The sequence below is a fragment of the Osmerus mordax genome, chromosome 21 (genome assembly GCF_038355195.1).
Source record: "Osmerus mordax isolate fOsmMor3 chromosome 21, fOsmMor3.pri, whole genome shotgun sequence".
Lineage (NCBI taxonomy): Eukaryota > Metazoa > Chordata > Actinopteri > Osmeriformes > Osmeridae > Osmerus > Osmerus mordax.
Window position 1 is genome coordinate 11041894 of NC_090070.1, and position 15247 is coordinate 11057140.

Here is a 15247-nt window from a genome sequence, read left to right on the forward strand (position 1 = left end):
TTTTTTTACAACACGTTACTGAAACTGTTGAATGAAAAAAAAAAGACATCAATTGGAGCTGTTGACATAGACCTCGAATATCAAGTTCAAAGGGGAAAAGTCTGTGTTTTTCTGACATCCGACTTTCCCTGGAGTCTATTCGGTCATGGTTGACTGGGCTGTGTAAACCTCCTCTCTGATCACATGTGGTCATCTTGTAGGGAACATTTAGGGATCTGACGACCCTCGGACCAGCATTCGGACATACCAGAACCTTCCGAGCAGGAGACCCTGACCACTTGTCATAACTCACACCGGGCCCGGAAAAGTATACGAAACCTCAGGCCCTCACAACAGTTAAGAGTGCCCCTCGACATCATTGGAAACCCTCCAAACAGACGGACCTCAAACCTAGTTTGGCTGCCAGAGCTCAAAGGAGAAATCCAGGAAGCTGACAAATGACTATAATGCAATTAGAGCAATATTTTATAAGGTGCCGTTTTTTCTAGAGGCTTCTGACGTCTGTAGGGAATGACTCGCGTCCCGGCGCAGTGGGACGCGAGTGGGAGTGTTGCATGTGGTGATTATTTCTAATTAGAACCGTGGGTATTGTGATCCTGCCACATCAGTCAGACTTGGTGGGGCGGCGCAATGCTGTCGCCTCCTTGGGGCCGTGCCCCGACCAGGCCGAGAAGCCGAGTGGAGCGTGGCGTGGCCGGCAGGGCGGCTAAAGATAGCCGGACTGTACCACCCCCCTCCCCCCAGCGCTGCCTTCTGACTGGATGAGGAACGGATGAGACTGCTCGCTGTAGAATACCCACCCTGCCCACCAGAGAATTGGATCCTTAATTCGTAATCGCCCCTCAAAAATGTGCATTCTCTTGTTGGCCGGCTGGTTGGCGGGTGTGATAAGGCAGGAAGTGAAATATTCTGGGTCCCGTTTTTAGTCACTTCCTTGTCACACTCCCACCCCTCCCTCCTCCCACCCCTCTCCACCCTCCCCCTTTCTTTTCTTGAGTGCGCCTCTCAGCTTTTTCAAAATAGAAAGGCAGTATTAGCTGACAGATTAGCACCAGACAATAACACACATTCATTATAAGTAATAGAGTGCGCCAGATGTCCAGTGGCTATATTCTGACACACACACACACACGCCAGGAGAATACAAAAGTGACACCCACTCACACACACCACCTTCCCCACCCCTCCACCAAATCTGCGGGCTTCATTTAGCGGAGGTAAAACCAGCAAGAATGGTAACCTACCACGATTTACATTTAGTCATTTAACAGGCGCTCTTATCCAGAGCGACTTTTACAGTAAGTACAGGGACATTCCCCCTGAGGCAAGTAGGGTGAAGTGCCTCGCCCAAGGACACAACGTAATTTGGCACGGCCGGGAATCGCACCAATAACCTTCTGATTAATAGCCGCCTTCCTAACCGCTCAGCCATCTGACCCGAAATGGGTGAGCATTAGAATGGGTCGCTTATGAGATTCCATCAGAAATAGATAAGAACGCTAGCGTCGGGACGCGCGGAGGAAGGGACAGACAGGACCCCTGCAGTACAGCCCCTGCTGCGTAAGCACAAACACCAGCCGGGAAAACGGGAGATGCAAACGAACACGTCACAGTCACTGCATCGACGACAACGCCACAAAACCTTCAGTTCCTGGTGAATAAACGATTGGGTGGGGGGGGGGGGGGGGGGGGTTGTGGAGTGCAGTGTTATTTAGCTCTGTGATGTAAGGGTGAGTGCACGCGCGTGTTTGTGTGTGTGTGCGTGTGTGTGCGTGAGTCTTTTCTGTATGTTTACGTGTGTGTGGCGGATGTATATTTGCACGTGTGTTTGTGTGAGTGTATCTACATGCGTGTGCGTGCGCGTGTGTTTGTGTGAGTGTATCTACATGCGTGTGCGTGCGCGTGTGTTTGTGTGAGTGTATCTACATGCGTGTGCGTGTGTTTGTGTGAGTGTATCTACATGCGTGTGCGTGTGTTTGTGTGAGTGTATCTACATGCGTGTGCGTGCGCGTGTGTTTGTGTGAGTGTATCTACATGCGTGCGCGTGTGTTTGTGTGAGTGTATCTACATGCGTGTGCGTGCGCGTGTGTTTGTGTGAGTGTATCTACATGCGTGTGCGTGTGTTTGTGTGAGTGTATCTACATGCGTGTGCATGCGCGTGTGTTTGTGTGAGTGTATCTACATGCGTGCGCGTGTGTTTGTGTGAGTGTATCTACATGCGTGTGCGTGCGTCGGTGTGTTTGTGTGAGTGTATCTACATGCGTGTGCGTGCGCGTGTGTTTGTGTGAGTGTATCTACATGCGTGTGCGTGCGCGTGTGTTTGTGTGAGTGTATCTACATGCGTGTGCGTGCGCGTGTGTTTGTGTGAGTGTATCTACATGCGTGTGCGTGCGCGTGTGTTTGTGTGAGTGTATCTACATGCGTGTGCGTGCGCGTGTGTTTGTGTGAGTGTATCTACATGCGTGTGCGTGTGTTTTGTGTGAGTGTATCTACATGCGTGTGCGTGTGTTTGTGTGAGTGTATCTACATGCGTGTGCGTGCGCGTGTGTTTGTGTGAGTGTATCTACATGCGTGTGCGTGCACGTGTGTTTGTGTGAGTGTAATCTACATGCGTGTGCGTGCGCGTGTGTTTGTGTGAGTGTATCTACATGCGTGTGCGTGCGCGTGTGTTTGTGTGAGTGTATCTACATGCGTGTGCGTGCGCGTGTGTTTGTGTGAGTGTATCTACATGCGTGTGCGTGCGCGTGTGTTTGTGTGAGTGTATCTACATGCGTGCGCGTGTGTTTGTGTGAGTGTATCTACATGCGTGTGCGTGCGCGTGTGTTGGGAGTGGTTTATATTTGATTTCCTGTGTAAGTTCAGCCGTGTGAATCAAAAGGTGGATGCCATTAGGGTGAGTACACGTGCTGCAAACCAACACTCTGGCCCTCAGCTGTTCACAGGCAGTGCTTGGGGGGGGGGGGGGGTGAGTGCCATGACCCACCAACATGAAACACGAGGGCTCACCCCCCTCTGTGAAGCGACTGTACCCCTGTTGTACCTGGGGATGAGGGAGAGGGGACAGGAAGAGGACACTGACATTTATAGTCCGAGTGCTTTGCAGGTTTGTGTTTCCCCGGGAGATAGGCGACCAGGCAGGAGGGCCGGTGATGTGTGAGATCAGCCCAGTGAAGGGGTGAAGTTCTCAGCCTCCGCCCAGACCAACACGACTCCACTTTTGTTCAGGGAAAGATGTGTTTGTGTATACTGTAGGTCAAATAAAAAACGCTATTTTGTCACTTGTCTCTGTCATGTGTCTTATTCTTATTGAGTTGTAGACGGCCTCTTTCTCGCAACAGGTGTGACTGTCCAGCCTCGCTCCGACAAATCAGGTGAAAGCCAGGCTGTCACCGGCAAATAACACTTGACTGTCATTGGTGGCTATGGTTCCCGTGTGTGTGTGGGAGAGAGAGAGAGGGAGGGAGAGGAGAGAGAGAGAGAGGGAGGGAGGGGGGAGGAGAGAGAGGGAGGGGGGGGGAGAGAGAGGGAGGGAGAGAGACGGAGGGAGGGGGGGGGAGAGAGGGAGGGAGGGGGAGGGAGAGAGAGAGAGAGAGGGAGGGAAGGGAGAGTGAGGGAGGGGGGGGGGAGAGAGAGGGAGGGAGGGAGAGGGAGAGAGAGAGGGAGGGAGAGAGGGAGGGAGGGGGAAAGAGAGGGAGGGAGGGGGGGGAGAGAGAGGGAGGGAGGGGAGGGAGAGAGGGGAGGGAGGGAGAGGGAGAGAGAGGGAGGGAGGGGGGGGGGAAGAGAGGGAGAGGGGGGGGGGAGGAGAGAGGGAGGGAGGGGGGGAGAGAGAGGGAGGGGGGGGGTTGTTGTGTTGGAGAGTACCCTCACACACTCACCCTCACACACTCTAAAACCTGAACTCATTCACTGTAAAATACCACTCCCCCAGCCCCACCCCCCCCCCCCCACACACACACACACACAAATGAATGTGATGATCTTTCCAATAAAGACTCACGTGTCCGCTGAAATGTAACCCCTTGATACTCTTCTTATTTTTATAATCAAATAAAGTCTATATGCGGTGTACATGCTTTCATAAAAAGCTTCATCTAACTTCTCAGCTTCCAGGTGTTTGTTACTGCTGTGTCCGCTCTCTCCACACCAGCACCGTCCTCCTGGCGTCACCGTGCACACGGTCCACAGCTGAAATACTCTCCTTTAAAATCTAATACAACATTCTCAGAATCTGGGAAAGAAAAAGCTCCAGTTTCCTGAGCAAATCCCCCTTGATCTGGCCTTACCTGGCAGGGCAGGGCGGCCAGCCTTGTCCAGATCTCATAATCCACACAGTAGGGATAGAGCAGTTAAAGGTTGTATTTCAAACTCTGTGGCCGTGTCCTCTCAGTGTGGACTACAGACTGCAGGGGTTTGATGGGAACTTGAGTAAAGTGTTTATGGTGGGGCTGAGACACATGAAATAGAGACCAGGGAAGCTTATTTCATCCAACGTGGATACACTTTGTAGATAGCACAATTTCGTTCAACTTTGTAACTTGGCAGCAACACAAACTGCACACAACTGAACACGACACTTAATCAACTCTGCACCAACAATAGACAGCAAGTTCATATTTGTTTACTACTTCATTAATACATATATGACCAGGATGATGCATTTGGCGGTTACTCCCTAACATGGAGCACTTAAGTATAATGTCAAATTTCAAGGTTAAACAAATTCTATCCACACACAAACACATATAAAGAGAAAACCAGCACAGATCTGAGGGAGACTTGACAGTTGGTAGTCAGAGAAAGAGAGAGAGAGAGAGAGAGAGAGAGAGAGGAGAGAGAGAGAGAGAGAGAGAGAGAGAGAGAGTGGGTCTCTGTGTTTGTGAGCGACGACCTTTGAGGCCTCATGGCTGTGCCACCGACCTGTCAACCATTTAACGTCAAGATTAGCCACAGTTGCTGCCACGTGTCAACACAGCAATGAACACATGCTCAGCATCCAAGCTTTGTGGTCGCTACGTGTGTGTGTGTCTGTGTCTGTGTGTGTGTGTGTGTGTGTGTGTGTCTGTGTGGTTGTGTGTCTCTGGAACGGCAACAGCAGGTCTCGCAACAAATATAAGATTTCTGTAAGCAGAGTATGAAATAAAACCACAGACCTACAAATAGTCCTGTGTGTGTGCACAACCAATCACTACAGCTGTTTGGTGTCTTGGTCCTACCCTGCCACTGTCTCCAGGCAACCAGGGAGCAGATAAGACCAGGCCCAGGGGGAAGTTAGCGCGTTAGGCTAAGTCCTTCTAATGGTATTTCTAAATACATTTTATAAGAGGCGTCAGGAACGCGAGTATTGTTTTTATGTGTCGTGCCACCTCTTGCGCTGTCAGAGTGTGAGACAACTATTTACTTTGAAGGCAGGCCGGGATTAAAGAGGCACCTGTGGTTTCTTCCCTGAATAAACAAATAAAAGAGAGGGAATGTATTTTACTTGGCTCAGCTCTTGTAAAGGCGGGTCGCCCAAGCACTCTTCCCTCGCTGTGGTCCGAGCTGTAAAGTTAGCTGGCTAATCAATCGACATGCTAGACAGTACGTGAGATCTGCTGGGTGGGTGGACGATGAGGAGGAGGAAGAGGGGGGTTGACTGAGGGAAGGGAGGTCTGGAAGAACTCTTCAGACAGCTGGGATTAACCCTTTGCTGTCTTGTCAGAGTCAGTGAGGTGCCACCAACTCACACCTCTCTTATCTACCAGCAGCAGCAACCAAGCTTCTGCAGGATCTGAACATCTGTCAATCTCAACCAGAACGAGGTCCAAGCTCAACACATGGTCCTCTAAGCTGACATACTACAGTGTTTATCTACAACATGTGTTTTATCTTTTAACATTACAACTTTCTGATAAACGGACAAAAAGGACAACGTCGAATCATTCAAGGTTGAAGCTTCTAACGAAAGATCATTGAACCTGAAAACTCCAAGCTTCAGACCAACACACATGCCAACCGATCGTACGACTTGATTACCTCAAGCTCCCAGCAACATGGCAGGAATGCCACAGCTCAAGGAACAAAAGCATTCTCCACGTGTTCACGTGTTCACGTGTTCCACGTGTCTTTAGGGGCACCGTGATCTGCTGTCCCACCAAACTAGCACGCTAGTCCATGCCAAGGTCGAGTCCACTGTCACGAACCACAGAATATGACCATTTAACCGTGGTATTACTCCTAAGTATAGATTGTCGCTGCTGTTTTAACAGTACCATTTCCCCTTGGGGATCAATGAATCGATACTCTCCTCTACTTTACACTACTCTACTTTAGTAATCTACCGAAATCTACTGTGCACAATGGTTTTCTACTTTACTCTCAGGGGACTACTGCTTTTTCAAATTTCCACTGAGCTTTCGGAGTCACATAGGGACAGATACATTCGGAAGCCTTACCACGGTTGCTGAAAGCTTCAACAATTTTTCAAGTCTGGGGGACTTGATGGCAACAACAACAAAACTGATGAAAACCAAACCAAAGAGGAAGAGCAACAACAGCAAAGCCATCTTTGCTATCCTGCAGTGAATGAAGGATTTACTTTTATTTTTTCACGTGTCCGTGTACTGAGGCGTCGTATCATAACATGTTGTTATGGAAAGAGAAAAAGAAAAAGGAAGAGCGAGACAGGACTGAGGTGTACTGTAAAGAAAGAGGGAGAGAGAGAGAGAGAAAAGTGGGAAAGGCAAGAGTCCAGCCAGCGATGCAAAAAAAGTAAGAAAGGGATGATAGAAAGAGAGAGAGAAGAGGGAGAGAGAGAGAGAGAGAGAGACAGGGAGTAGGGAGAGAGAGAGAGAGAGAACCACAACGTGGTGCGTATGGGCCATCAAGGCTGCCTGGAGAGAGGGGTCAAAGGCAACTTCCCTCCAGTGACAAGCTGCCAGGGTGATATAGAGAAAGCAGCTGGGGGAGAGAGAGAGAGAGAGAGAGAGAGAGAGAGAAGAGAGAGACAGAGAAAGAGAGAGAGAGAGAGAGAGAGAGACAGAGAAAGAGAGAGAGAGAGAGAGAGAGATGGAGAGAGAGATGAGAGAGAGAGAGAGAGAGAGAGACGAGAGAGAGAGAGAGAGAGAAGAGAGAGAGAGAGAGAGAGAGAGAGAGAGAGAGAGAGAGACAAAATGGTCAAAAACACAGGGGACCCTCAAACATCTTGACAATACTCCACTAACACCTTTGGCAGCCACCCTATTCAAACACCCATCAATCACAAACAAGGAAGCACACCAGATAAAACAACAGTGCTTGGGCATGTTTCTGCACCCGGCGCAAAGCTTCTGAGAGCGTCTGGTAGGAAGGCTTGTGGCCAAGGAGATGGTTTTCACATTTCTTTAAGAGCACAACCTGCATCCTGTAACAGTATCACTCAATAGGGCCTGACAGGTGGCCAGAACCAGGGCCGCCTCACGTCAGAACTGGGAAAGAGAACGGGGGCACCACGCCAAGGTCTCTTGTTCACACCCGTCAAAATAAATAACGTGATGTCTCTTCTGATAAAGCTGAGAATTGATCACAGGTATGATTGTACACAATCCTGTCTTGTAGATAAGACGCATTTGGTTTTAAATTGTTAATGGTAATCTGTACTTGGAAAAAAACTAAACTCACTGGGATTTTAAAATTAGAATTTAAAAAAGTGTGTTTTTCTCATTTTTAAACTGCTTCCAGGTGGCTCTCTGGGTAGAGGGTGTTTTACATACATTTTATTACTGAGGTTAACGAAAGTTCTGATCAGTTAATTTCAAACAAACCTACGTGATTTTCTTGGGCGAAGATCTCTGGCAAATCTCAAACATACATAATCTGCTGTTTAGACAGTTTAGTGTGCAAGGTCACCTACCTATCACAATATTATAAAAAAAACATTGAAACTTAACTCGCAACTACATGTAACTACTAAGTGATAACTGTGTAATTACAACACATGTTTCCTGTTGTTAGTAAATATAAATTCATTTTGTTTTAAAAGCGTCTGACAGAAAGCAGGTGAGAATTTTTATTAAAGCAGCCAGCACTTAAAACGTAACAATCTTCCGGTTGTAGTTCCACTGTGTTCTGTTCAGGGACTGACTGAAAATAAGCCATAAAACTGTCAGGTGTGTGTCTGGATATACATAAATTGTTGATGTGCTAAAATAGAATGAGCTGACTGCAAAACCATAAAAGGAATGCTGTAACCTTTCACTTTCTAGCTCAGCAAGTATGGCGCTCCGCTACGAAGACACACACACGCACACAATTCTCTAGTTCCATACTAAACTGGTGCATTCAATCCCACAGTGTTAATCTTACTGTGAATTACATAGAATGTCCTCATTGTCACACATCTCAATCCCTACACCGTCCAGATATTAACCAACATAGTGCTCAACATGGCGATGATCTTAAGCCACCCGAATAGACAAATCACCTACCTGCCCCTCTTGTGACCTCATATAAAATAAAACTGAGAATCTGTTCAATTTCAGAATGTATGCATGGGTGTTGCAAAACAAAATGAAAAAAAAAAAAAAAAACTAGTAAAATCTAAAAGCTTGAAAGGTTTCTTATAAAGTCGAGCGATCTGACCGCGGCGCTTTCGCTCGATCGTCTAGAACGCTTCATACTGTTTACAACACTTTACACTGAATTACGCTGAAGCTGTGAGACAAGTAATATGTTTCGTGATCTGAGGCCATGTTTAGCTGCAGCTTGATCAGAAGACACTCAAACACCAAATAAGGAAGTATTTTTGGCCACACGGTTGATCCATTACCAGTACATAATTGAATTTTCCACATCAACATGTACATAGACACATTTAAACAATATTTAAGGTTTATCAATGATTAATGGTAGTTGTTCCATGTGTTTTTATAGCATCATAAGAAGTAAAGCACTAATGAGATTTCCTGTCTACTTTGTTGCTAGGAAACACCATTCCATTCCTGGATCTCTTTGATTGACAAAGAGGAGACCTGAGCGATGTGTATTATAATCTTTAATTAATATTAACAATTTATAGAAGGACATATCATCATCTACTGGCTAACTTTTTCATATAAAATGAACAGTAATGTTATATTACATAACACAGAGGTAGATGCAAAAAAGTGATTGATAAGTTAGCATTATTACATGTTTGGTTAATAGTCAGTGTTACTGCCAATGAAACTTAATTCAAACACTGTTTATGTTTTAATACGTTGCATTTTTCTTAGAATACGTAAAACATTTCCACTGCGTGTTGTTTTAAATGCAGTGAAGTTTTAACCCAAAAGGTTTAACTACTTTAAATGAAAAATAATAAATAAATAATATTTATAATGCACTCAATATTTAGACAATCTCTGAGTGCTACAGAGCATATAGTAATACAAATAAAAAACGTATTTATTCAAATTGAAAGGAAATACTGTATACATAAACTGTAATGCTGTTTACACAATTACATATACAGTATATACATACAGTATTAATATAAATACTTATTCATGTTTACATCTATATATATACATATACATAACGTTTTATATATTATTATTATATAACTATATTTTAAAACAAACATGTTCTAGAAGCCATTTTTAGCTATTGCAGTTTATAGAGTGCCAAGGGCATGTAAACACTTTACACTTCCTTGTTAAACAACCTTATTAGCATGGCTACGGTTAAAAGTGCAGTTAAAAGATAACGATTTAATTGAATTATAAGACTTATGAAAACTCTAAATTAGAGTTTTGATTGCGAAAGAGCTATACAATTAAATATTATGGTTCTGATTTAATCAACAACTTCTGACTGCACAGTCAGACCTTTAATTAGTAGATTAAAACAATTTAATCTTATTAAACAAGGAGAAAACCTTTGGGTGTTTTTCAAGCATACAGCATGTACTAATTACTGACAAACCTTTCACTAATCACAATCAATCTCACCCAATGCTTTACCAATTACTGGGCAAAATGATATATCCTGTTTATAATATTGTACCATTATTTCTTTTTTTTGCCTCAATATTAGCATTCCCACTCAACAACAGCAGAGTACAGCGTACAGCTCAGTTGTGATTCATGGGCCCAAAATATAGAGGATTTACAAGCTCCAGCATCCTCAGGAGAAATCAACTGGATCTGAGTAAACAGCAGATCCTTGAGTCTGGTCTACACATCTCTACACGGGACAACATTATGAAACCTGTGAGATGTTTTACCCTCTCTTAACTGTCTCATGAAACCATCTTACCAGCCCAGATACAACTCACCATATACAGCTGTTTTGCCTCAGAATATCAACCCCAAAAAAACACTTTACAAATAACCTTGAACATTTCCTCCCAAATACTTCTTTGACCAATTCATCTTTCATGCTCTCCCTTCCCTTGACAACAGTGGTGTATTTCCATCTCCCCGTCAGCACAGAAAAGCATGGAGTCCTTACCTCTGGAAGTGTTCGTTGGTGGACTTTGCCCCGTGATATCCACCTTGTCCTTTACCCGCCATGATACTCTGTCCGTTCTTCCCACCTTCGACGTGACCCTCGAAAACACCCTTTTCCCAGGCCTGCTGCATGGCCGAACATAAACTTCTACTAGCAACCTCCTCAAACTCCCACGTACCTCCACACACCCCAACACTTCCACCTCCTCCTCTTCCTCCCTCAAACCCCCTCCCCCCCCCCCCCCCTGACAGCACGTCACAGTCAAGGGCACCCTCTGAGTGTTCAGGAAGCCCAAAACAAAAACCCCGGAGAAACAGCGTCAACTTTCTCTTTTTCTATTTCTCGTTCCTCTGCGTTGGACGGATGACTGGAGGGCTGGAGGGCAGTCTGTGGAACACTAAAAGTTTCCCCTCGGTGATCGACAATAACAGCAAAGCCTCTCTCTCTCTCTTTCTCTCTCTCTCTCCCTCCCTTACTTTCACGCACACTTCCTCCTCCCTGGCTTGTCTTCTCTTCCTGTCTTCCTCTCTAGGGTTGGAACGAAGAGACCGGTAAACGCCCACGAGGTTGAGTGAAGAGAGGGACCGAGATGGGGCATGGAGGGAGGGGAGCAGGGTAGTGTGTGTGTGTGTGTGTGTGTGTGTAGGGAGGGCTGAGAGGGGGGTTGGTTGAAAGCCACCTGACCAATAGGGAGTTCCTGTTGGGCCACAGAGTCATCCCACACAGGCTCAGATAGATGGACAGGAGGGGAGTCCTCCCTTTCCCCCCGTGATTAGCACCCCTGCTGGGGACACACCGCACACGTGGACACACATGCACGTAAACACACACACACTTGTCCCTCTCTCTCTCTCTCTCTCTCTCTCTCTCTCTCTCACACACACACACTCACAGACCCTTCCCTCCAGAGGAGTTGTGTGTGTCCCAGAGCAGGGCAGGCGGAGGTGCTGGGAATGCCATCAGTCTAGCTGGGTGTCAGGATCAGATTAGCTGCTGGTCCTGAGCGGGGACTGGTCCCTGGGACAACGTGTCACATCATTCACATTTAGTGGAGGAGAGAACGCCTATCTGAGGTTTCACGTCTGGGAGCCAAAAGGCTCGGGACTCACTGGGTGATAAATCTCCTTTCACAGAAGGGCAGTGTGTGTGTTTTTGTGTGTGTCTCCTAAAGGGAGACAGAGAGAGAGAGAGAGAGAGAGAGTAAGAGAGAGAGAGAGAGAGAGAGAGAGAGAGAGAGAGAGAGAGAGAGAGAGAGAGAGAGAGAGAGAGAGAGGATGAGTGCAGGAGATGTATTCAAAATCAGGACATGTCTAATTGTCTAAATAATATTGTGGCTCTGGCATGACACATCATCAGTTTTGGGGGAGTGTTGACAAACCCGCATCAGACATCTCCTCTCAGATTCCTTGTTGACAACCGCCAGCGACAATTGTCTTCCATTACTTCCTGCTGCCCTGTATTTGCCATAGCAACTGTCTGTACATGTGTGTGTGTGTGTGTGTGTGCGTCACTCAGCATAACAATCCCTCATTTATTTTTGGCTCTGTGAGAAAGCAGATACTACTGTAGGTTTGAAGGGGTTCATAAACTGGTGAGCGGGACAATGCACAGGATAGTTTGAGTTCAACACAATTCCTTCCATAGTTCTCATAACTCACAGTAAATTGTCACCCTCAGGTTAGAGGGACAATATTACATTTACATTTAGTCATTTAGCAGACGCTCTTATCCAGAGCGACTTACAGTAAGTACAGGGACATTACCCCCGAGGCAAGTAGGGTGGAGTGCCTTGCCCAAGGACACAACGTCATTTGGCACAGCCGGGAATCGAACTGGCAACCTTTACTAGCCCGCTTCCCTAACCGCTCAGCCACCTGACTCAAAATGTCCCATTGTTACCACCCGTCCTCCTCTGGTCCAAATGATTCAGCAAAACTAAGTCAACCATGACAGTTTCTGTTGGTGTGTAATTGTGTTATGTCTCGAGGTAAGACAGTGTGAAACTGAAGGGTGAGTCTCTATTCCGCTTTCCACAAAACGTTGCGGGCCAGAACCATGCAGCTGGCAGAACCATTCCCGGGAGGAGGGGAATGTTTATTTTGCCGGGGGTTTAAGCTGACGTGTGAACTCATTAAGCGGGCTTAGCATTATAATTAAAATGCTTTAATCTTCTACCTTTAGCCTCCATTAGGAGAGACCTCTGTGTTGTGCCTGGTGGGACAGTTATGTGTCGCGTGCTTGAACACACAAATGTGAATGTATACACACACGCACACACACACACACGCACACACACACACTGAAGGTCAGCTGTGGTGGCCGTGGCGTGACAAGGAGGTTTGTGTTTCACCTTGACTTTTCCATCACACGCTCTTTCTCTCTTTCTCTCTCTTTCTCTCTCTTTCTCTCTCTCTCTCTCACACACTCTCTCTCCCTCGTTCTTTTTTTCCAACCATGCCTTCTGTGTCCCTCCCTCCCTCTCTCACACATGGTATCTTTCTCCTCTCTCTCTCTCTCTCTCTCTCTCTCTCTCTCTCTCTCTCTCTCTCTCTCTCTCGCCCTCTCTCTCGAAGTTGTACATCTTCTAGATCTCTTTATCCAACGCCCAGGCATCCTAGCGACTGGATCAGGAAGGTCATTGGTCAGCGACCCCTGTTGCTAGCCAGGGTCCCCCCAGGAAGCCTGTCCCCAACCATCACCAAGCCACCAGGGATTCCAAACATGCATGACCTCATAAAACAAGCCTAAAAAAGGACCCAGGCCCCGGCCGTCACCGTCGACAACGGCTCGTAAATTCCATCGCTGGCAAGCGGCCGGCAGTTGCGTTTTTTAATGCGTTACGGACTAAAATTACACCGTGACGTACCACCTCCCCCCACTACCACACCACACACACACATACACAGAGGGACACACACACACACACACACACACCAGAGGGACACACACACACAGGCACACATACACACCAGAGGGACACACACACACACACAGAGGGACACACACACACACACAGAGAGGGACACACACAACCACCTCGTTTTTTTTTTTTTGTTATTGGGGGTTTGGCGTTTCAGGAGAGACACAGAGGGGCCCTGTTAAAACAGCTGAGGAGGAGGAGAGTAAATTAGGGTGCGTTTTTATAGACTTGAACGACACCAACAACAACAACACCATTAACACCAGGGTAGGTGTCAAGACGAAACCACTGTAATGCAAATTAAAACGAGATGAGAGGTTGGGTTGTGTCAACCACAAAGCGGCCTTGCGATCAACAGCTGCTCAGTGTTGGGCATGGTCGTCTGCTCTTCAGCAACAACTACAAAAAAAAACTCTGCACATGTCTACAGCTAGCGTTTTAAGGTGACCGCTGACTGAGTGCAACAAGTCACATGGCGTAAAACACACACACGCACGCACACACACACACACACACACACACAGTGACAGATCCTCTGTAATTCCAGAGAGCAGGGTGTGTGTTTGGGCTGGGGGCTCCAGAGGGTCTGGGACCAGATCAGCCATAGTCCAGCCAGGGTCTGGGGAGGCGGCGGGGGGGGGGGGGTTAAACCCTGCTGCTGCAACTGTTGTCCCGACCCCCCCCATCCCCCCCACCGCACACCAGGACACCATCCAGAGACACACGGACAAGCAGAGGAGTGATAATGGAGGAGAGGGATGACAGGAGGAGAGGGATGATTGGAGGAGAGGGATGACAGGAGGAGAGGGATGACCGGAGGAGAGGGATGACAGGAGGAGAGGGATGACAGGAGGAGAGGGATGACAGGAGGAGAGGGATGACAGGAGGGATGACAGGAGGAGAGGGATGACCGGAGGAGAGGGATGACAGGAGGAGAAGGATGACAGGAGGGATGACAGGAGGAGAGGGATGACAGGAGGAGAGGGATGACAGGAGAAGGATGACAGGAGGAGAGGGATGACAGGAGTAGAGGGATGACAGGAGGAGAGGGATGACCGGAGAGGGATGACAGGAGGAGAGGGATGACTGGAGGAGAGGGAGGAGACTCAGAGGCCTTCCTGTATTTAACAGAGTGGTTCTTCCTCCGTCCCCTCTTTCCCCCTTCCTTGTCCTCATCTCAAACACCTGTTGGACAAATGAACTTGTTGGTGTACCGGCTGAGTGAGTAGCAGACAGATTGATGTTGGGCTTTATGGTGGAAGGGCCTGATTATGAGCAGGGATCATCTGGTCATTAGCCTCTTCCTGAGTCTGAGTCTACAGGCACAGGGGGCTGCGTCTCTGGAGGAGACTCAGATTCTGTGAGGGAGGGTGGGTGGGAGAAAGGGTGGGAGGGGTGTGGGAGAAATCAAGGAGCAGCAGTTGTCAGTTTTAATTTATTGACGAGAAGGGAGGTGTAAAGGGGGTTGAATATATGGGAGGGAGTAGAGGGTAGAGGAATTCTGGAAGAAGACATTTGACCTTTCAGACATGCCGCCATGGTGATGTCATAAAGGTGGGAACAGAGAGTGAAGTGCAGGGTGTGTAACGTGATTGATGTGTCCCACTTGGCTGATGTATTTCCAATGGGGTCAATGAGGATGACATCCCATAATATCTGGGTTCACCCGGGTCCGGTTCTCTAATGATGTTCTGGATATGTAGATACTCTGCTCGTCTCAGTCATACAGACCTTGACTAATCCTCTTGCAGTCTTATCTCGTAATAATTGGTCATTTTAATTATTTTATAATCCTGACATGAGCTAATGAAAATAGCAGGTTTCAGTCAGTCCTTACTCAGGAAATTCCTTTTGGTCTCTACAGTTGAACAAACCAATTTG

The 15247-nt window shown here is 47.2% G+C and overlaps 1 protein-coding gene across 1 annotated transcript in view; it reads right to left on the reverse strand.

Annotated features, from left to right (window-relative positions):
* The window catches only part of rbm20 (RNA binding motif protein 20), a gene marked incomplete at its 3' end in the record, with an annotated part of 34754 nt that extends 24158 nt beyond the window's left edge, over nucleotides 1-10596 (reverse strand). The window contains 1 exon segment of the mRNA XM_067259670.1: nucleotides 10447-10596. Coding sequence (XP_067115771.1) covers nucleotides 10447-10577 — 131 coding nt within the window.
* Between the last annotated feature and the right edge of the window lie 4651 nt (nucleotides 10597-15247).